The sequence below is a fragment of the Numida meleagris genome, chromosome 1 (genome assembly GCF_002078875.1).
Source record: "Numida meleagris isolate 19003 breed g44 Domestic line chromosome 1, NumMel1.0, whole genome shotgun sequence".
Taxonomy (NCBI): Eukaryota; Metazoa; Chordata; class Aves; order Galliformes; family Numididae; genus Numida; species Numida meleagris.
Genome location: NC_034409.1, coordinates 171,008,427 through 171,031,181, shown reverse-complemented (window position 1 = coordinate 171,031,181; position 22,755 = coordinate 171,008,427). Strand labels below are relative to the sequence as shown.

Below are 22,755 nucleotides of genomic sequence, written 5' to 3'. Positions count from 1 at the left end.
AAGATCTTCACGTTTTGGGGAAAGTAATAGCTTTTTGTTCTGTTTTGGTTTTCGGTCAGCTTGCTGATTTCTTTCACTTTTTAAGGAAGATTAATGGTAAGTGAAGAGAGATTAGTAAATCTGTGGCAATGCTGTACAGATCTACCATACAGCTCATGAAACCTTTCAATAATATGGAAGTCAGGGTTTTGTAGATGAGTGCTAGTTGGTTTCTTTATGTTAAAGATGAGCTTTAGTTACAGTGAAGTTATTGTAGGTAGCCAGTTTGAGTAATGATCAAGAAGATAACAGGTGTAACAAAAGATGTTTCTTTTTTTAAAATACCACATTTATCTTATACGTACATTCTCCCAAAATACCTTTCAGACAGGACCTTCAAGTTTCAAGAAATTAGAGCACTAACTTCAGTGACTGCCTAGTGACATATTTCCATTAAGTTCTTCGCAAATTGGTATTTTAAGAAATACGTTGCTGCTTATTTCAAGGTTTCTTTCTAAGTCCTAGTCTAGAAAAACATATTTTAATAAGGAGCTTGATTCAAGAACTGATAGCATTTGCCAGTTCCAGTTCTGTGCGGCCCACTGTTAAAATGGTACTTTCTTCAAATTATACCTAGTTCCTTTTTTTTTTTTCTATTTTACTGTGTCTTTGAAACATTTTATAATTAGACTTAGGAACTGACATTAATACAATTTCATACTGTGCCTTTAAAATAGAAACTCCTTGTGTCCTGAGAGCAATTTAAATGAAGTATCTGGAACTGAATTTCATCTCATAGTAATCTTGCTGTGGCTTTAAAAAAATCATTTGAGTTTTGAATTTTACAAACATAAGGAAATATCAAATATTCATTTATTCATCACTCCTTTTTATATCATTGTTAACAATACCAGACATAGTTTTATGTCATATAATATTTTATTCGGTTTGTTGTCTGGTTTTAAAGAGACAAGTTGTTTTTCTTTTTACTCTTATTTTGAGAGCTCCTCTTATTTTAAAACCTTTTTGAAGTCATCTTGAAATATAAAAATAGAACATCTGTGACAGATCTGTTTTGAACATATTTCACGTTTCAGGATCCAAGGAGATCTGGTGGTCTGTGGTATTCGCTTGTTAATTTCTTGATGAATGGGTAGAAAGGCCAAGAAGTGCACTCAGTACAGCACGTCTTCTGAAGATAGATGATCTCAAATAAATTCTATTCCCAATCAGTTTTTGATTTGTTAGGTGTTAAACCATTTCTTTGTAAGGACAGTGTTTACAAGCCTTGTAATGAGACAGCCCTGTGAGACCCTACTCTTCTTGCTGTAATTTTGATAAATGGAACTCTAATTCATAAAGGATATAGTGATTGAAGGGCAACTCTGGGTCTTGTACACTTTCATTTAGATAAATGTTTAGTACAGTACAGCAAAACTGAGGTGCACTCAACAAAGTGATAAATTTAAACAACAGCCAAACCAGAGCCTTTTCCATCATGAGAAAGAAGCACCATTTACTATATTTCTTTTAGATAAATGTATGTTTCATATTATAAACCAGAATGGATCTTAAAAGCATTTGTCTTGTTGCTAAGCTCCAAATTTGCCAAACTAATTTAATGCATTCTGCTCCACCACGTTGCTTACATGGATGTGTGGCAATATTTCTGTAATCTGGTTACTGAAACCCTCATCACAAGAGATTTAAAATGTGCTAAATTTCAGGTGCTTCTGCTGATGCATTGTAGTAATTATTTGGGACTTGGAACTTTTTTCCAGTAATTTTAAAAATCTCTCTTTGTGCATAAATAATCTAAAGGATAGTCACTAATCTAATCAGTTGCTACAGAAATGACTGATGCTATGATTATTCCAGATTAGAATTCTGGAAGCAATTCATTTGAAAATCACCACATCTTATAAAGTGCAGAAACTTTCATAACACTCACAAGAAGGTCTGTGACAACACATTACTCCTTTGTGTTTTCCAAAAATTCCTACAATTCTTGCTCCTTTTTATGAATTAGGAAAAAAATTATTCAATTGTACACTGGGTGAATAATTACAGTTAGTTACACTAAATAGTAATCCTTATAAATGAGATAAAGATCACAGCCTATTTTTGAACACAGTAAAAATATCTGTATACTGGAATATCGTAGATATTGACATCAATATTGTCATTATCCCTGTGAGTATCAGCATGGTGCTAATGGAGAGAGCGACAAGTAGGAAGACTAAAGACATTGCCCTTAATTTTGGGCTTAGAGCAAAAATGGCTTTTCTTCCTTGTTTGTCTTAACCATGCTCTGTTGTTTCAGGAATAGCAATTTCAATAATGGGAATAATATATAGAAAGCTAATATTAGACTATTTGAAATGGGAGATTGTCTCAGCTTGTGGTGGAGTATGATATCAAATGATGTATTTACAATGATCTTAGAGTAAAGACACTAGAGGAGAAAAATGCCTCCAGTATTTTTATTTATTTGCTGCAACTCTCCTGAGTATGAAATTAAAAGAATTGTGTAAGAGTGAGAGAGAAAAATATAACACCTTCCCCACTGTTTTTAATAACGGAACTGTCTGACAAATCAGTGCAAGTCCATGCATGTATCACTAACCTATCTGCTTACTATGTTCCAATTAGCTGTCCTATCTGCATATGAGGCCATGAGTTTTAATGGGCCTTACCTCATTGTTTTATATCTGCCGTAGTGATATTTGTTGTGTGAAGCTCAGGCATTGTGGAAGATGATCAACTCACACTCACTCAGTTTTGCTCTGATTTCACCCATAGTTCTCTAGCTTTGTAGGAAGGAAATTTCCAAATTTTGATACAGACAAGAGAGACTAGATTTCTTTTTTTATTTCTTATAGCAGAACTGAAGATGCCCAGACTTTATACAGTTCAAGGTGAAAATGAAGGCTCTTCCATTATGGAAAAAGTGAAAGCTTTCTACCCTAAGGACTACTATGAGCCTGTTGAACTGAAAATAAAACTAATGACCTCTCCTCAGAAAAGAAAGAAACATTGTGTAGATGTCACAGCAGTGACATAAAAGCTGCTTGTTATTTCTGAAGCAAAAGCTATGATTCTATCATTGCCCACACTGTGATTCATTTCCTAAATCATGTCAGTGAACTCTGAGAAGCACTGGTAGGACCTTCCCAAAACGTATGATGATATATCATCTGCCCTAAGGAACCATCAGTCTGAGCAAAAAAAAAAGTCAGTTGTAGGCAATAGGAAAAGGTAAAACCTTGCTGTGGGGCAAGGGCAAGAGAGATGATTGTCCCCCTCTATTCTGCCCTTGTGAGGCCCCAGTGAGAGTACTGTATCCAGGTCTGGGGCCCCCAGCGTAAGAAAGATGCAGATCTGTTGGAGTGGGTTCAGAGGAGGGCCACAAAGATGATAGAGGGCTGGAGCACCTCACCTATGAAGAAAGGCTGAGGGAGCTGGGCTTGTTTCACTTGGAGAAGAGAAGGCTCTGGGAGACCTCACTGCAGCCTTCCAGTACTTGAGGGAAGCTTATAAACAGGAGGGAGACCAACTTTTTACACAGTCTGATAATGATAGAACAAGGGAGAATGGCTTTAAGCTAAAAGGAGGGAAATTTAGGTTAGATGCTAGAAAAAAATTCTGTACTCAGAGAGTGATAAGACATGTTGCCCAGAGAAGCTGTGCGTGCCCCATCCCTGGAGACACACAAGGCCAGGTTGGATGGGGCCCGGGGCAGCCTGAGCTGGGGAGTGGCAGCCTTGAGCATGGCAGGGGATTAGAACTGGAAGGGGTCTAAGGTCCCTTCCAACCTAAGCCATTCTATGATTCTGTGAATTTGCACATGGTTGGATTGGATGATCTTGACGATCTTTTCCAGCCTTGGTGATTCTATGATTCTATGACTGTATACAAACATTTTATTGTCCTCCTTAAAACACACGAATACACATCAGAGTTCCCTCAGCATGCATGTATTTTCTGAATCTTTATATAGTCTACCTAGTTGTTACTGTAAATTGAGATAACCAGTCTCCTGCTCCACCTTCCTGTTGTTCCTATCTCCAAGATCAAAATTTTGAATTCCCAAAAGCATCTCCTTTAGTTAGAGTGGGTGGTTTGATCTCCAAGATGTCAGTCAGAGGACACCAGGAACCGAAGAGAAATTATCATAGAATGGCTTGGTTTGGAAGGGACCTCAAGGATCATCAAGCTCCAACCCCCCTGCCACAGTGGGGCTAGAACACGTTGAACACCTCCACAATCTCTCTGGGCAGCCTGTTCCAGCACCTCACCACTCTCTTGGTAAAGAACTTGCCCCTGATATCCGACCTAAATCTTCCCTCCCTCAACTTAAAACCATTTCCCCTTGTCCTGCCATTATCTACCCTTGTAAAGAGTTGACTCCCCTCCTGTTTGTAGGCTCCCTTTAGGTACTGGAAGGCTGCAATGAGGTCATCCCACAGCCTTCTCTTCTCCAGGCTGAACAAGCCCAGCTCCTTCAGCCTGTCTTCATAGCGGAGGTGCTCCAGCCCTCTGATCATCTTGGTGGCCCTCCTCTGGACCCTCTCCAACAGTTCCCTGTCTTCCTTGTACGGGGGGCCCCAGACCTGGACGCAGTACTCCAGATGGGGCCTCACGAGGGCAGAGTAAAGAGGGACAATCACCTCCCTCTCCCTGCTGGCCACCCTTCCTCTGATGGAGCCCAGGATACCATTTGCTTTCTGAGCTGCAAGAGCACACTGCTGGCTCATATTAAGTTTTTCATCCACCAGGACACCCAGGTCCTTCTCTGCAGGGCTACTCTCAAGGATTGCTCCTCCCAGTCTGTATATACGCCTGGGATTCCTCCAGCCCAAGTACAAAACCTTGCACTTTGCTGTGTTGAGCCTCATAAGATTCACCTGGACCCCCCCTTTCAAGTCTGTTGAGGTCCCCCTGCTGAATTTCTTGCAGGTTGAAAGCTAATGGAGAAACACAGAGCATAAAGCAGAAAAATAATTATTAACAGCAGAAGAGTCTTTGTGAAACAGTTTCTTTTATATTCAAAATATGTTTTGAAGGACAGACTAAGATTGCATATTTTTTAGACCTTGATGAAGCCTTAGAAAATGTTCCTTCCCTTGTTTCTAGTAAAGATGGTTTATGCTTTATTTTTTACTGCTTAGATCGTTTTAAATACTATTCATCTATATTCACAACATTTATAACTTTTTTTAGGCACTGAAGAAGATGTAGTGAAGTCAAAGAAAACTTTCCGAAGTCAAGCCGTGGTAAATCAGAATGCAGAAACAGAGCTTATGCTGGAAGGAGATGATGATGCTGTTAGTCTGCTCCAAGAGAAGGAAATCGACAACCTTGCAGGTAAATATGATTTTTCATTACAACTAGGACAAATGTCAAAAGACTCTTTTTAACTTGTTAATTCTGAACCTTTGCAGTCAGTCTCTTAATGTGGAGAGCTAAGTATACAGTTACACCGAGAAAAGGTTATTTGTGTTCTAGATGTAATATGATGTCCTGCTTTCATGAACTGGGGGAACTGATTACTAAACATGTGCCTGTTGCTCAATCTTTCAGCAGAGATGTGAGAAATAACCAGTGCTCTTATTACTGCCTATGACTTGTTGTTGAAAATTGTGTTGAAAACCACTGTGGAACATTTCTGGTTGAAATGGAAGTGGGGACTTATTCCACAACTCAGTGTTTTATGAGTCGGTGTGGCTGTGCCCCTGCTGGCACCCACTGCTGTCACTGTGGTGTATTTTAACCCAGTAAGGGAAAAAAAATGCCTGTTGTAAATAGGGACTAAGAAGGAATGTGGCTGTAACCAAGGTGTGAGCTGCATTAGTTGGAATGTGATTTGGGACTGAATCTTCTGTACAAACATTCATGAAGGGTCCTCTCTTGTCCTTTCTCCCTGTGTGAAGATCTGCAGTGAGGTCTCTGTTTTATCCAGGTTCCAGCAGGTTCTGTTACAGCTCTGTCTTGAAGAAATATTGTTTCCTGGGGAAGTAGTCTGGAAAGAAAGGCATGCTGGAAGTTGAAAATGCAATCTCCTCTCAGATGAGATAAAAATGTGAGAACTGTGAAATGCAGTATGGATTTTTTTAGGTTAATTTACTTAGGAATACCTTTATTAAGTTACTCGATTAAGGGGAAGTTTAGTGATGTCTGAGGCTTTTTTTCAGTATAATTGAATTTCTAAAATAGCTATCTTTCTTTGCTCTTGCATTTTCTTCTGATGCCATAGTGGAAATTCGTAGCAGAGATTATAAACGGATGTTTAAGAAAACAACCCTAAGTGGAATTTAGCCTCATACTTTGAAACTAGAGCAGAGGGAAAGTAAATATTTTTACTTGGGAGCAACATTCAGTATATGATTATCATAGAATATGTCAATGTGCTTTCTCAATCTGCAGCTAACTATTGCTGAAACACTGTTGGTTTTAGTTAATAAAACAATAAAGCAAGTAGGGCCATTATTGGGATAATTTGATCAATGTCCCTTTCTCCTTTAGAAGGGAAAACTCAGTATTGTTTTGGCTAAGTTCTCGTATCTAAGAGCACTGATTCCAGCTAAAAATGCATACCATTGCTATAGCTTAAGGGCTGCAATAAGCAATTACATTGAAGTATGTATTAGTACAGCAATGTGCTTGGGAAAAATTCTTGCCCAGACTGGAAAATCTCACAGTCAGCTCTGAAGCTCCCAGATATGCTCCAAGACTGCCTGTTCAGTTAAATAAGCAATCCCTATACCTACATCCTTCTGAAAAAAAAATTAGTTAATTAATTAATTGAATTCTATTTCAGTGATGCCTTAAGTACAGCAATTCTAATCCTTTGCTTTTACAGTTCATTTAAATTGGGAGATATCATAGGTATTAGCAAAACAGAAATGATAGAAACTGAAACAAATTAACTTTTCACATACTGACAGTCCCAATAGTGTCAGCAATTAGTCTTTGCATTCCCCATCAACAGTGAGAAGAGAAGCGAGGTGCTTCCAAGTGATGTGAGATGGCATGATATTGGTGCTGTATACGTACCAAAAACTGAATTTTCCGAACAGAACCCACTTTCCACAGACTTGTTTTTAGTATCAGATTAACTGCAGTCTTTCATATTAGACTCTTGCTCATTCTGAAGTGGAAATATTGTTGAGAATTGACGGTCACACCCAGTATCTTAATTCTTGTGTAAATGTTACCAATCAGTCGGTGAGAAAAATGCTCTCTCTCCATACCCTGTCTGTTTTGCTGCATGATTTTTCCTTCAGAGAGTACTGCTTTCCACAATTTTCAGTATATGCAGTGTTACTCTGAAACTTGAGATCAGTAGTTGAAATCAAGAAAATGGGTAGGCAAGGAAAGCAAGTTTTATGCCAAAGAAGTTTAGAACAACCTCTGATGGCTGTGAAGAACAAGTCCCGATAAAGCCTGCTCTTACCTAATTCTGAAGAGTTAAGGTTGATTTGATGAACGTGATCTGGAAATTTTTTAGATATATCAAGTTATGGTATATCACAACATCATTTTTATCTTGTTAATGTCCAGAGTGGAATGACACATAGGAATTTCTATATTCAGATATGCCCTCAATTTAACTTTAAAGTTTAAATCAATATAAACTTGGTTTACAATGATTTGGATTGCCACAATAAGGGATAGGAATTAAACAAAATCATTATAAACTAGGTTTAAATGGATTTAAGATTGCTCACATTAAACTAAAACAATTTACCATTGTTTATTCCATGAAAGTAAGGTAGCTTTTAAAAAGCCATCTTTTAAGGCTTTAGAAAACTTTTAAGTAGAAGAACATGAATATTACAATATTTTGATATATGAAGTTAAAACTAACAAAGGAAAGTCTGAAACAGATTGAGACTGTTCTTACAAAGTTATCTGTACATACCTTTTGTTCCAGAGACTCTTTATAGTTTTTCATCAACCATGTGGCACAAATCAATGTAAAGTTCACTTTGATAGATTACATATGGGATAGAGAATTTTTTAGATAATTATAGTCTGAATATTTTTATTATATAATCTTAGTATTCCATATGTTGTGACAGCGATTAGTCAGATTTCATTATATTAAGTAGCATTTTAATAAAATATGAAAATCAGATTTCGTATTATTACATTCTTAGCATTATGAATTCTAAGTTTGCATCAAGATTTTTAACTGAAGCAATATTTTACCTGTCTTGCAATATAATGAGTTTTCAAAAGATGTTTTTCTTATTTTAGCATTTACATGTTAAAACATTTTACATTTTTCTGTTTCAGTTTTAGCTCCTTTACTTCCCAGACTGTTCACTTCAAGAGGCAAGTCACTTCTCTGTTAGAACTAATGACTGAGATAGCCCAGTCTACTCTAACAGTTCTCTAATTTATTGTGAATCTGTGGGTAATACAATCAAATCCACTGTGGTGACTTGATATTACTAACTCTTCTTTCTTTTTCATTTTGATTCTCTAATGCTCCAGTAGAGCTCTCACATGCTTACCTTTTCTCTTAAGAGCCTGGAAATGCAAGTTTGCTAACAGTTTGTCTTCTGCTTGTTAGATGATTTTTTTGTCAAAATGAAAAATATACACATGTATATATGAAATGTATATACAGAATACAAAATATATACAAAATATACAGATTTATATATATGAAAAGTTAACGTTCTCAAATGGAAACATGTTTGAATAGTTAATCAATATTTATTGAAAAGAACATCTGCACTAAAATAGTTCATAGAAAACAGAAAACATTGAATCATTTATGTTTTATATATTTTACATTTTAGAAATACTTTGCGTGGAGTTGCACATGGTTTGCTGAGAGTTGTTTGTGCACATCTGAAAGCAGACTTTAGGCAGAATGTTCTGTACAAGTCATATGGCTGGTGGCACTAGCAAATAGACCCAGCCAAGCAAAATAGCCCTGACAAAGTCTTTCGCTACTCTCTAAAAAGTAGTTTCTATTAAAGAAGAAAGGAAATAAAGGTACAAAGATGTGAGGCTTTGGACTATTTTAGGAAGTCAGAAGGCTTTGGCAGGCATCTGTCTGGTTACTTGCAGGGGCTCAGTCAACTCAGAATCTGACTTTCTCATAAGCCATGGAGAATTACGATCTCACAAAACCCTTGCAAGAATAAATGCATATTATTCTCTCCATAATACAAGGAGAATGAGCAATTCATCCAAATAAGCCCAAGAAAAGACACTAACTGCCTTTAATGAGTCTCGGTCTTAATGCACCTTAACTTTTACTGCAGAGTCTTCCTTTCTTCTTGGACAGATGTCTCTAGATGGAGGGAACCCCCCTGACAATGCAAATATGCCAGGAAAATTTGTGAGAAGCAGCCTAGCATTGCCTTAACTTTTAGTGACTTCAGTGGAGAAATCATTCTAGAAAGTAGCATTACTACTTCTCATAAAGATGATCATCCACCCAAGCCAGCATAGCTGGCTAGTCCTCATTAGCTTAAAGACTAAATGTGATATACCCTCTATCCAGACTTTCTGGTAGTGTGCTGAGCGTATTGACTTACTGCCCTGTGCTAGGTCATGAGGATTTGACAGCTTGTATTATTATTAATGAGATATAGGACCTTTCACTTCCAGGTCATCTGTTTGAAGTCCAGACAAGACTGGTGGTAACCAAACACTATCAACATCTGTTTTGTGGCCTATGCAAAATAAGCCTTTTGTCTCTTTTCAGACTGAAACCATCATGATTTGAGCAATTTCCAATTGAAAAAAAAATATTTGACACTGACTTTATAAGAAATTGGAATTGTGCCCAAAAATTCTAGTACATAGCACTACAGTTACAATTGTATAACCATACCTAAAAAAAAAAAAAAAAAAAAAAGAGTAAATCGTCTAGCCCTTAGGGAAATTTTCTATTTAAGGTTCTAACAAAGGGCTCATTTACATTTCTGAAATTATTTTTAAGCCTTGCACAGGACCAGATGCAGTAATAAAAACACTAACACACCAAGGAACTGCATCCACGGCCACAAAAAGATCACCAAATAAATATTTGGGATGGAAAAGCTGAATAAAATCGACTCATCTTTATACATATAAATAAAACATATTTAATATTTATCCATATGTATTTATTTAAATATGGAAAAATATCTTGTGGCCAAAATCAGAGGCTGAATTTTCTTTACAAGAACTGATTAGTGTAGACTGTCTAGGAGGGAAAGTCTGCAGCTTTTTCATGCTGATTCTTAAGGAGAAATGTGGAGGCACATTTTCTGTGCTTTTCTTCTGTTCCCTTCTCAGAATGATTCTCAGGTAAATAGGATCATTTCTGTCAGTTTTATTTGCGTAATTAGATGAATGGTGGATTTCCCTAATTAAATAAAAGAACAATAACTTGGGCTTCTACTGTGTAGGCAGATTTTGAGATTTGATTTTGAAGGAAAAATGTGTCATTTTCTTGGGGCCAATTAGAAATAGTTTTGTTGCATCATTTGCTATCAGAGTAATGGGTTGAAGGCATTTAGAGCGTCTCCAGCAGTGAGCACGGCCCACCCATCTTTTGGAGAAGAGGAGAGGAATCATCCTCACCCCTCTCAAGCTGCTGGATGGCAAACATGAGAGTGGTTACAAGAGCACTCTCATCTTCCCTCCCCAACCCTTCTGCAGCCTTCCCGATGAGTACTCTTCGGCAAGAATACAGTGATGCTTCCTAATAATTCTGTCTCATCCTCCAACTGCTTGCACCTCTGGGGCTTCCAGAGTCAGAGGTAGTCCTTGTTCTCTTTCTTTTTTTTCACATTTTCTTTCTCCCTCCTCTCTCTTACTCTCTTTTACTGTCCATCTGCAGGTGGCTAAGGCATCTTAAGATTCCACTTCTTCTATGCTTATTTCTTTGAAGAAAGTATATTTGTGTGCTCACAAATACATCAGTTAAATATCAAAGTTCCATTAGGAAACTCCCCCCCAAAATATTAATATTTCTCCTATTTTATCAAGCTCTTCAGTGGAAACTATTCACTGAATTTAGTTCACTCCTGAGTAGTTTCCTCTTCCCAAAGTCCATTTTTCTTACAAATTAGCATTCCAGATAGAAATTTTGTTGGAGGGGTTGCTAACTTGGGGTAGAGACAGGAATGCGGGAGAAGAGTGGTTCTTTTTCCCTTTTTATGGTAGACATATAACCGCACAAGCTTTGTACTTCCAAACGTGGAAATTTCATTCAGCTAGATTTCCATTGTTTCTGCTTATTATATATTCAGATTTTGATCCTGTAGTCTAAGTATTAAAAAGAAAAACATATTTGTATGAGTTTAATTTAGAATGTACATTCAGACATAAACTGGAAACAGTTATACTTTTGATATGCAGTTGGCTTTCACATAGAAAACAAACAAACAAAAAAGAGCCTCACAGTTTCTCTAACATTCTATTTTTAGACATCTCAGTATTTATTCTAATCATTTTTTCCACATTACTATCCAAAATAGTTAAATATTTTATAAGGTAGTTGTCAGTCACAGGTGTTAGTGCTCATTAGGACAGCTTTGAAGAGCTCTTCTCTTTGTGCCCTACTACTCCCCATTCTAAGCCTGAGCATCCTTGACTTCTAGAATGGCAGTCAGATTTCTTGCTTTCCAAGCTTTAAAATTAATTTAAGCTCTGTATTTATGGTGTAGAGACTATAGAAAGACAAGCCTAGATATAACGAGCCACGATGCACAGTTAGGCACCTTATTTCATCTTCACTATGCAATTGGTTTCTATGGGAAAATCCCCCTTCTCCAAAATCTTCGCAAGGCCTTACAGGGACCAACCCAAATAGATGAGTGGTAAAAACTGCATTAATGGTTCCTACATTAAACTAAACACTTTCTCTGACTTTTGGACAGAGATTTTTCCTTTTTGTTTTTGTCACTGATGATACAGAAGCAAGCTAGAAAACCAGTTGAGTACGCAGTGTTGGTTGGTCTTGGTTCCATTGATCAGAAACCATACAAGAGGTGACCTCATCCAGTGCATTTGAGCAGTCCTCACTGGTAGCCTGTTAACATGAGTACTTTTACCTTGGCTTTCTGAAGAAATAATATTTATGCAAGCATGTTCTGTCAGCCTCCATCTTTGTAACTTCTGAACCTTGGAAAAAATGTTAAATAAAATGTAATGCAGGAGCAGGGCGTTCAGAAAAAAAGAAAAAATCTGCAGTGAAATCAGGCCTTAAAGTAAAACAAAAAGCCCACATAACAGAGTCTGGTGCTTCAGTTCTTCTTTTACAAGGCACCAGAGAATCTTGGTGGGATAGTCTTCATATGTTACCAGGTTGTAGATGAGCAAAGCATGCTGTCAGCCGGTAGATACAGTTTTACTCAGAAACACTCTTCAGTCATTCTGGTGTGGTTTAGAAACACTTGTATTTTCAGAAAACATTGAAGTTAGAACTACTTGATTTTAGATAATTCTTCCAAATATACCAGGTAAGTTAGATGCTAATTCAACGACTTCTTTCTTTCTTCCCACACATGTATCTAAGTAGCTAACCAAATAAGTAAACTTAAAAATATCATGAGCTATCTGACATAATCCTTCCCTTCACTAAAGCCCCAAGAAATACAAGCCTTTCTCTTTATCCGGAAGAGTCTTTCCAGAACAGAGACTGGAGGAAATTGAAAACTGAAGGCTCCCATCTTTCATTTCATTTCTAATCAATTGAGCTCTATCGGCATGACAAGGTACATGAGCTGGACTGTATAAGATACCTGTCAAGTCTGGTTCACTCAGCCTTGCAACTGGGATTTGATCCCTCATGTTCTTGACTTATTACAGTGAGTTCCTGTTTCAGCAGTATATTGCTATAGCAGAATGCTATCTCCGCTTTCATGTTTCTTCTTCTACTATCAAATATACTTTTCTAAGGTGTGTTTTTTTTCTGTTACTTTTTGATTAAAAAGACAGCTATAGTGGTTGTCTGAAAGAAAAACTGTCATTACACGGCCACGTTTTGAATCACTTAAGGCTTTCTAGGTTGAAAAAAGTGCCTTAAATTTTATCTAAGAACAAGGAGGAAGCCAGCACAGATCATACTGCATTAGTGTAGTTTACTCACATCTGGATGCACTGCTAAACAATCAAGGTCGTAGTTTCTAAAATAACTTAAATTACTCAGTGCTTCTAAGATATCGCTCCAGGCAGAGCACGCTGTATGAATCTAATTTTGAAGTGGCAAAGGTATGCATTGCAGTAGTGAGGTCCTTATCTGAAGCACTGAAGTTTCTGACCAGCTGTAAATCATTACATGATTTTTTCAGGTATTATTAATACCTGATCATCTGGCAGGTTGGTGCTTGAACATGTCCTGGAACAACACTAAACCCATGTAAGCCACTCCAGGCTTTCGCACAGTTATGAGCTTCTCATGTATGCACCAAACAAGTCAGCCTTTACCCACAAATGAGGCAAAAGTTGATGTCCTAAATTTCTCTAGGCTGTTAGACACACAGCTTATTCTTCTAGTGGGCCTGAAGTGAGCAGATACCTAAAAAGATTGAGTTTGGTACAGTATTGAGCTTGTCTCTGTGTATTCTGTTACCATTCTATTAAGTGCTTTCTTTCCATCACTCTTTGATCTATATAGAGAGATACATATTCCTGGGAATGCTGTGAAACACATTTTCGTAAGGAAGAATTAGTATTTCATATTCTTCTTTTAATGTGACCAGGAAGACACGGGATTCAATTTACCTGTAAGTTACGTATGACACTTAATTCAAATGTACAGGAAGTATGCATACATTTGAGAGAAAATGACTTATTTTTTCTTAAGCAACACTATCTTTAAATATATTCACAATCTCATCATAGCTATGTATTTAAATAGCTTCTTACTGTTTTATTCACAGTTGTAATGCATAAAATTACTTTTATTTACATTTTATTTTTAATCAAACACATTTGTTTGTGGTTACAGCACCACTTAAGAGAATTGAGTTGCTGTAATTGTTTAGTTACTTTTGTTGGAAAAAAAAAAACATTGAAGTTGATCTTTGATGTTAGTAGTAGTGCTGTATGCTGTATGGAGGAAAAAATGGAAAAAGTAGGGAAATTTTTGGATATGAGGGCCTATCCACACTGGCACTGACATTCAAACAAACAATAAAAATCAATCCCTCCCTCACAATGTGAAACATATGATTGTGGAAGAGTAAAAAGCCAGAAAAGTGAGCTTTGAAAACCTTGAAAACAGGAAAGGAATTGGGGTTGTTATTCAATGCAGGAGGAAAAAAAAACAAGACTATAACAGTCACGTTTAGACTTAGGTTCTGTTTTTTGCAATCAAAAAGTTGTGGAAATTGTTTTATTGAAACAATTGAAAGTGATACATGAAGGGAGATGTATATGTGCATTCCTCTAAAAGCTTTGGCTTGAATGAAGGAGTTACTCTCTGTATCTGCTATGGTGGAGAACAAACTGGGGGCCACCATCCTAACGTAAGTCCGATGTATTTACTGCAGACGTCTTTTTGAAGAGTACTTTGTATCAGACTTTTGATGCCAATAGGAATCAAAAAAGAAAGACTAAATTCTGCAAACTGTTTCTTTAGAAATCATAAGTTGTTTATTTGTTATTAATGTGGCAGAGCATGTATGAGTATTATATTAATAGTAATATTATATATGTGTGTGAGAGATATATTAATTTGTTGAAATATGTTTTGTTTTCCTGAGTACAGAGCTTTTCCCAAAGGCTTCTGGTACTTATCCCTGTTTGTGCTTGCATACTGTGTAATTTATCTGACATGAACTGAAGTTCTTGGTGTGCGTGAGCTTTTGGTGTTACACATAAATTGTTTCAAATATAGGGACTTGTGGTCATTTTTAATGCAAGCTGGTGTCAGATACATTTGGCTTTGGAGTAAAACTGCTGAGGGAATTTCGATTGTCTTATTTCAGGTGCATTGTGGGTGATGTTTAATAGTTACACTGAACATTTAATTTTTTTTGTTTAGGTATCATATTGAATTATCAATTATAGTTTTTACAAACTACTTTACCTAGTAATTAGTTTCAACTGTTCTGTTCTGTGTTTTCCATGCTAAACACTTTGTGAAAAGAGATTATGGTTTTTTTTTCTTTTAGAATAGTGTCATCTCAAAATTAAATGTGGCAATACTCCCCACTTTTTATCAGAATAATTATCAGGAGACCGTAAAATGTAACTGGTCTGGATGACTGGAAACGTTTTCAAAGTATTTGGCCCACCGAGTTTTTTTCATATGTTAATAATTACCAAAATATTACTTTTAGACTTGACTTGTAAGTCTGCAGCGGGTAAAACTGCTTGCTTCTGTAATTCAGCATGTAAAAGCATATATCTTATCTGATTGACGAATAATTACGCCCAACCGTCTTAGCAAATATACCTCTGGTGTAGTTCTCAGACTCCTAACAGTACCTCATCTTTAGCTCTTCCAAAGTTTATGAAAGTGAAAACGTTTGAAGTAACTGTTCACAATGTCACTCTTTGGGGGCTTCCCTAAAGAAACAGATTGTGTCAGTAGTGCTTTAGTGGATCTCACACTGTCTCACCTGATGGAGCTTTTTGCTTGCATTGACTTTCTTCAGAAATATAAGAACTAGAATACAACTGCAAGAACCAAGTGCAAGAACTGAAGTCTCCGTTGAACAAAAATGAGCAGAGGAGGAGAGGGGTTACATTCTGCTTTTATTCACTGGGACCTCCTAATCCCACAGTCATTTACTTTTTGAAAGGAAATGTTATTTTAAAATGTATACGTGCAGTAGCATTTATTTTAGAAATGTAAATCACATGTGCGGACCACAGGGATCGGGCAGAGTGGAAAATCCTCCATTTGAACAGATCACAAAACTCATGGATCCAAAGTGATTCCTGCTCTGCTTTTAAGGCCAGAACTTCTTTCTTTGTTAGCTCGCAGCCACTCTGCTGCCCAGACAGCTTCAGGTTGAGAGAGGCAACGAAATAATTTGGAGATGCTCTTGGTTAGGGTCCAAACAGCTGGCGAGCTCTTGAACCAAGCGTCCTTTCGCCAAGCCCCGAGTCGCGGGGTGAGCGGGAGCGACCACCACTTCGCTTTTCCTCTAGAGCCGAAGCGTGCCGGCGGCTCCTTCCCCTCCCCGTTCCCCGCACGGCACCGGCGCGGCCGCGCTCCCCGCTCCCCGCTCCCCGCCCGAGCGCGGCTCCGCGGTGCCCGGAGCTCAGCACCGTCCCCGCGTGCGAATGAGCCGCGGCACTCGGCTCAGGTGTGCCCGGCTTTTGTTCCATTAGATTGATAAATCGGGTGTGTTGAGGGGGGACACAGAGCTTCCCCGATAGCCCCGTGCCATATGGAAAATCCACAGTATTTTGATTATGCTCTCTGTAAACATTTCAATATCGGATTCTTAAAATGCAGAGACTGTCCCAAAGGGGATTAAAACATAATCCTCTCTCTCTATAGCTGTAGTGGATTAATTTCGTATTCTCGCAGTGGCTGTTTTGCTCCCTGAAGGCCACAACAAAAAGACTCCGTGCTCCTTAAACGTGCTATGGAATTGGAAGTTGTAATTGGAGATTTCCAAAGGACAAGTGTAAAAATGACACACTGCTAATGCCGAGTATTTTGTTCGTGTTGTGCTTTTGGGAAAGAAAAAAAAAGAAACTGCCAAGATTTTTTTTTAACTTAGTTTGGACTTCCTCCACTCGAATCCATAATTTGTCCACTGTTTTAAAAACGCTTTCTGCTTTTTTTTTTCTTTTTTTCTTTTCTTTTTTTTTTCTTTTTTTTTTCTTTTTTTTTTTTTTTGAGAAAATTATGCATACACACACAAGCAAACGTTTTCTCTTCTGGAAAGCAGAATGCCTCTGATTCCTAGTTGTAGCATACACATGTCAGAGGTATCGGGATGCCCCAAACGCGGCTGTCTGCCCAGGTGGGGCCTGGAGGTACGGGGCTCTCCTCGGGAGGAGGATGGAGCCAGAAGCCCTTCGGTGACAGCCTCAGAACGGGTGCCCCTTCCCCTCCACGTCTGCCACAGCGCTGCCCCTTCCTTGGGTCCGGAGCCATTCCCCAGCTCGGTGCGGGAGCACCCATTGTCTCCTCCCGCACATCAGCTTACGGGGTTTGGCCTTTGGAACACGAAGTAGCGATGCCTTTATTTTTATTTTAGCCACGCAACACTAGGGAAAAGGGGTAATTGGATTAAATTGATGGCCTTCCTTCTGGGACTCCACAAAGCCCCACAGACGCCTTCTTAAAGCTGCAGCGGCCGGCCGGGCGCACCCTCGGAGCTCCGGGCTCCTCGCAGCGTCGCCGGGTGCGGACTGCGGGCCGAGGGGCGGCGGCGCTGCGGGGCCGGGGCGCCTCGGGGGGAGCGCTCCGCGGGGCAGCAGCCTCGGCCTCCCCTTCTGTAAACACAAAGAGAGGGGCCCTGGGGAATTGAAACCCAAATCCACTTGTAATCGTACAAGGGAATCGGGCGTAATTACTCGAGCAAGCTTGATGAAGATTGATGAGCCTTTAAAGCGGCCTTTCGGATCGATCCGCCTGCCCTCGGAGCCTGCGGCCGGGCTTCCCTGGCCCTGCCCGGCCCGGCCCGGCTGTTTCTCACGGTGCAGGGAGGGAGAGAAGATGGAGGCAGGACGGGGAGAGCGGCGAGGCAGCCCCGCGCATGTGATCCCGATCAGCTGACCGGGGGTCAGGAGGCTACCCTGCTTTATTAGAGGCTGGAAAACAATAAAATGAAAGAAAATAGAGTTCGTATCAATATTTTGCTGCCTGCCATGCCAGGCTGCCGAGAGCTGTCACTGGAACCCACGTTTCAGCTTCCCCTTGTACACCAGCAATCTGCACCTTCCTCCGTATTTATTTTGCAGCAAAGAATGACAAAATATTGTGCAATACAGCCTCAAATTGGGTGTTACAGCAAAGGGAAACATTAACAACATGACAGTGAGATGCGCTGATACAGGATTAATTTCGGCTAAGTGGGTAATTTGAAGTGCTGCTGCCTGTGGAGCGGCGGCACAGTGCTGTGAGTGTCTGAGGGGAGAAGGGCCACATCCCAGCCCTGGGACCACATCCCGGCTTTGGGACCACATCCCGGCCCTGAGACCACATCCTGGCCCTGGGACCGCATCCCGGCCTCGGGGCCTGCAGCAAGCAGAGCCAGGGCTCGCTAGGCCACAGCAGGCCCGGTCATGGCCTTCATCCCCAGGAGGCTGGGGCCTGGGGATGTCAGCCATGGTGGGCACTTGCTGACCGAGGTCTTCCAAGGGGTTTTAACCTCGGCGAAAAAAAGGGTTTTTTCACTCACTGAGGTGATCGGTTTGGCTGTTCCTAAAGGTGCGCAGGGTGGATGCTGGGCTGAGTCTCTCAGTGTTGAGGCTTTTATTGTTTGTACATTGGATGTGTGTGTGTGCATACGCATGAGTTTATGTGTGTACAAATCACCCTTCACCATTCAGCGGTTAAATCCAGAAAAGCATTTTATATTTCATCTTTTAATTACAGCAAGCGAGCTTCCTAAGCACCAACACTGTCAGCTTTCGCTGCATTCCTATTGAAGATGGTGAAAAAGTGATCCTGTGCTAGCTTCTGCCTTAAAGCAGTTTTTCTTGAATTAAGACCTAACAAAGTGAGCAGAGAAGGCTGCCTCTTGCAATGGGTTTCCCCATCCCATCTTCCAGTGCCCACACCAGTGCCTTGTTACAGTGTACATCTGAGCGAAACCTCGTTAGAGGCATTTTAAAAGGGTGAAGTGACAGCAAGCTGAAATAAAATGACATTGCCATAAATACCCCTAACGATGGCAGCAGCCTTTGTCTGTGTGTGGTGCTCAGAGGGGTCCCCAGAACCCCATCCCTGTGCTGCCCTCGGGGTGCGGTGCTGAGCCGGGAGGTGCGGGGCACGGCGCCCCCGCCACGGCCCATAAACAGCGGTGGTGTTAACGAGGAGCAAAGGGGCACGGAGGGAGAGGGACCTACGTGTGAGAGGCAGCGCTTTCCGCCCTAACCCCTCCGTGTGCTCGCTGATTTGCCCGGAGCCCGCAAAACTCTTTTCCTGTCCCGACCGCGGAGTTCAAAGCGGGAGAGGACCGAGCGCGGCGCTTTCCCGCGGGGTTTGTGCGGGGCACCGCCGGGCACCGCCGGGCGGAGGGAAGGGGCCGGGCCGCGGGGCTGGGCCGGCCGGGCCCGGGGTGACGCTGCTGCCGCTGTCTTGCAGGCCCCGTGGTGCTCAGCACGCCGGCCCAGCTCGTCGCCCCCGTGGTGGTGGCCAAGGGGACGCTCTCCATCACCACCACCGAGATCTACTTCGAGGTGGACGAGGACGACCCGGCCTTTAAGAAGATCGACCCCAAGGTGAGTGAGCGAGCGCGGAGACACGCGTGGCTAGGGGCCGCCCCTCCCGCAGGCTCCCGCAGCATTTCCTCCGCGTATTAATGATGGTAAATCCTCTATTACGGCGGCGGGCGCGTTTTCCAGCAGCCTTTCTCTCGGTGCCTTTGTATGAGCGCGGGCAGATTTAGCAGTTAAGCCAATTGCTCTGAAATCCCTGGAGGTAACCGCAGTCCCAGGCTGAGACACAGCAGAGGGATTTACCCCTATCGAGGCTATCAGAGAACCTCTTTATCTTAAGAGAGTTGGTTTCCACGTAAGAAATTTGCTGTAAACGTTCTCGCTGCTGAAATGCAAGCTAATGTTTAAAAAGGGAGAGGGGAGGGTGGGGGGAGAGAGGAAATAGGCATGTACCCAAGCCTCGGTGCCTGGGAAAGCTCTGCAGGTTTCCTGCCGTCACCGAGTGCCCCCAACCCCCCAGCGCCTCCCGGCCGCACAGCGGGGCTGCCCCGGGCCGCGGCAGCGAAGGGGAATGCGGGAAGGGCCGCTGGGGCGCTCCCCTCTCCCACATCTCTTCCTACTCTTAGCGTTGTCGCTTTGTTTTTTTAATTAACGAGCTGGAAAACGTTAGAAGCCTCTCTGGAGAGAAAATAGGAGAGATACTTTTACAGTGAGACGTTTGGGTTTTGTTTTGCAGAAATGCCATAACTAATTTCAGAGAAAAATAGTATCGAACCCAGCTGAACATAAGCGTGGTTGCAGTAAGGTGATTACTCTTGGACGAATAATTTCTGAAAGTGGGGGTTTTCATCGCAGTGCTGGCAGCAGAGATTCTCTCCCAGCCACTCGGAATAACGGGTTCCTTACAGTGCTCTCGCTCCAACAAGCCGCCGGTGGGTGTTACACCGGCGATCGGCCCTTTCGGCACTTGTTGACTGTCGGGGCACTAAGCACTGTCCTCACTGTTACTTCGCATTTGCTGGCGGTGAGGAACGCAGCCCGGGAGGAACGCGGGGACGGAGCGGCAGTGCGGGACCGCAGCGCTGTAACACACACATGGTGTCCCTGCAGCAGGGCTCGGGTTCTGTGCGCAACCGGCAAGCTGATCGCATTCAGAACGGATTTGTAGGGCAGAAGTAATATTGTTGTTCGCTTTATTGGCGCCGGCTCGACCCTTTCACCTATAAATTTTACTTTCTTCTTGATTACTGTTTGCGCCGAGCGCTCGTTTTATCGGGACGGGGCTGGCTGCTCGGCACAGGGCTGTTTCCCGAGCCCCTATAGGAAACCCCGTGAAAACGGATTTGTTTTCTGACGGCCGGAACAGCGCTACCGACTGAATAACTGCATCAGTGCCTGACAGCCGCTGGTGGCCATCGGGAGCTAAATTCACCGCCGACATTTCCTTGCCCTGCAAAACTACCCAAAATCGGGCGGCTCCCTCAAGTTTTCTGCTTTGTAGGATTTAAGTAACTGTCGACAGAAAAGTGGAAATTCACAAAACGTGGCCGCCCTCTGATTTTTTCAAGTAGAAAACTTGATCCGGTATTGAAACGCTCACCCAGAGGCGTTTTACTTCATTTATTAGCTCGTAATTAAATAAATCAGCAACAGAAATTAAAATCTAAATCACAAAAGGTAATTATCCAGTGTATTTCAAGTGCATTTTCAAATATATAATTCCAATATTCAAGCGTTATTATATAAGCAGAATCCAAATTTCTTTCGAATATATTTAAATAACATTTCAAGTATATTTATGGAATGTTAGAAATAGAACAAGCAATATATATGAAACGAAAAAATGTAAACTTGTTAAGTTCAGACACTTCAACAGACAATTAACAAAAGTACCGTGATAAAATCTACCTTTTCAAAGGGTATCTTCTCGTTAGCAGAAAATGTCCTTGAAGTATCCAAAATGGCAATTTAACTTCTGTTCACCAAATCACAAAACACCAACATCCACAATTTCAAAGACAATGTGAGCTCACAATATCTGATACAAATTAAAAGATACATTGGGGTCGGTCAGGTGGCGTCTCCAAACAGCGTTTACTCACGGGGGGGTTACAGAAAAAGACCGCGTTTGTTATAATCCGTTGGTACCGTTCCTGGGCGGAGTGCTCACAGCCGCGGTAAATCACGGCCAATTTCGCTTTCCGGGTAACACATTTATTTTTTATTTTATTTTATTTATTTATTTTTTTTCGCGGGAAACTGCAAAATCGTGACGAGGACCAGAGGAGTGATGCTTGCGGTTTTTATTCGCTTTTCTCGGTGAAGAGCCTATGCTATATTCCTTTTTTTTTTTTTTTTTTTTTTTTTTTAAGAGAACACTGTTTGCATCGTCAAGTGGAAATCTCTGACTTTTCGAACGGGAAGCTTAAACTTCATCGGGACAGAAGCCGGTTCGGGCCCTTTTAGGGCTCCCCTCTAAAGTTTCTCCAAACTTTTCGGGTTGGTCAGTATCTCCCTGGCCAGCCGCCACGTCTGTTTGGCCGCGTTTTCCAGGGCCGAGTGAGGTTTGCCCTGAAAGAGGTCTAAGTTGGGCAAGAAGTAGTGTGGGCACCTCCTGCACTGCAGGCAGGAGATGAGCTGCAGCAAAATCCCGTTGAGCCGATCGCCCAAGCACGACTCGTCCCAGTCCGACTCCCGCGGGTGCTTTTCGCATTCGTACGAAACCAGAGTCTTCATGTGGTAGTTGTTGAGGGGCTGGCCCGGCAGCTCCAGGTGCCGGTCCCGCAGCGTTTTAAGGATGGAGAGGCATTTCTTCCTGCAGCCGCCCATCTGCAGTCTGTTCTCGGCTTCGGCGAACTGCAGCACCCAGGCGTCGCTCTCGGCCGAGCTCTGCTTGCCCGCCAGCGAGTGGCACTCCTTGGAGAGCAGGTTGAAGCCCTCCGCCTTCACCTCGGCGACGCGGTTGGGGCCGGGCCAGGGGATGTGGGGCAGCGGCCAGTGGGCAGCGCTCCGCGGCCAGATCCCCGTGCACTTGAAGGCGGGCGTGATCTGCACCACGTACCTGTCCCTGATCCTCAGCTTCACCTCGCTGGTGTCCGCCACCATCTTTACCACGTCCCTGTAACTGCACTTATCCACGGCTTGGGCCACCAGCGTCTGGAAGCGGGAGCGGATCTTGCGGGCCGAGAGGTAGCCCGAGGCCGTGATGAACTCCACCCAGAGCGACATGCTCCGCTTGCGGCCGTCGCTCAGCTTCAGCACGGCGCAGCCCGGCAGGGAGCCGTCGTCCACGAAGTTGAAGACCCCCATCTGGTTGAGGTAGAGCACCACCTCGAACTCGGTGGGGGAGATGACTTCCAGGCCCTCGTAGCGGTTGTCCATCTCGTTGAGGGAGCTGATGAAGCGCGGCTCCTGCACCTCCACCTCCTTCAGCACGTCCGACACCACCTTGCACACCTCGCGGAT

General features: G+C 41.9%; 2 protein-coding genes across 13 annotated transcripts in view; one reads left to right on the top strand and one right to left on the bottom strand.

Moving 5' to 3' along the window:
- NBEA (neurobeachin) overlaps positions 1-22,755 on the top strand; it is a 486,663-nt gene that overhangs the window by 313,445 nt on the left and 150,463 nt on the right. For 7 of the 12 annotated variants that reach the window (XM_021377858.1, XM_021377912.1, XM_021377833.1 and 4 more), the window contains 3 exons: positions 5,203-5,346; positions 8,281-8,319; positions 19,217-19,353. In XM_021377858.1, coding sequence (XP_021233533.1) covers positions 5,203-5,346; positions 8,281-8,319; positions 19,217-19,353 — 320 coding nt within the window. The remainder of the gene's footprint in view (positions 1-5,202; positions 5,347-8,280; positions 8,320-19,216; positions 19,354-22,755) is intronic. The other 5 variants (XM_021377883.1, XM_021377920.1, XM_021377892.1 and 2 more) reach the window with 1 other exon arrangement.
- On the bottom strand, positions 21,681-22,755 carry MAB21L1 (mab-21 like 1; the record flags this gene model as incomplete). Its single annotated transcript, XM_021384412.1, has 1 exon — positions 21,681-22,755. A coding segment is annotated over one exon (990 nt), but the record flags the coding sequence as incomplete, so codon positions are not given.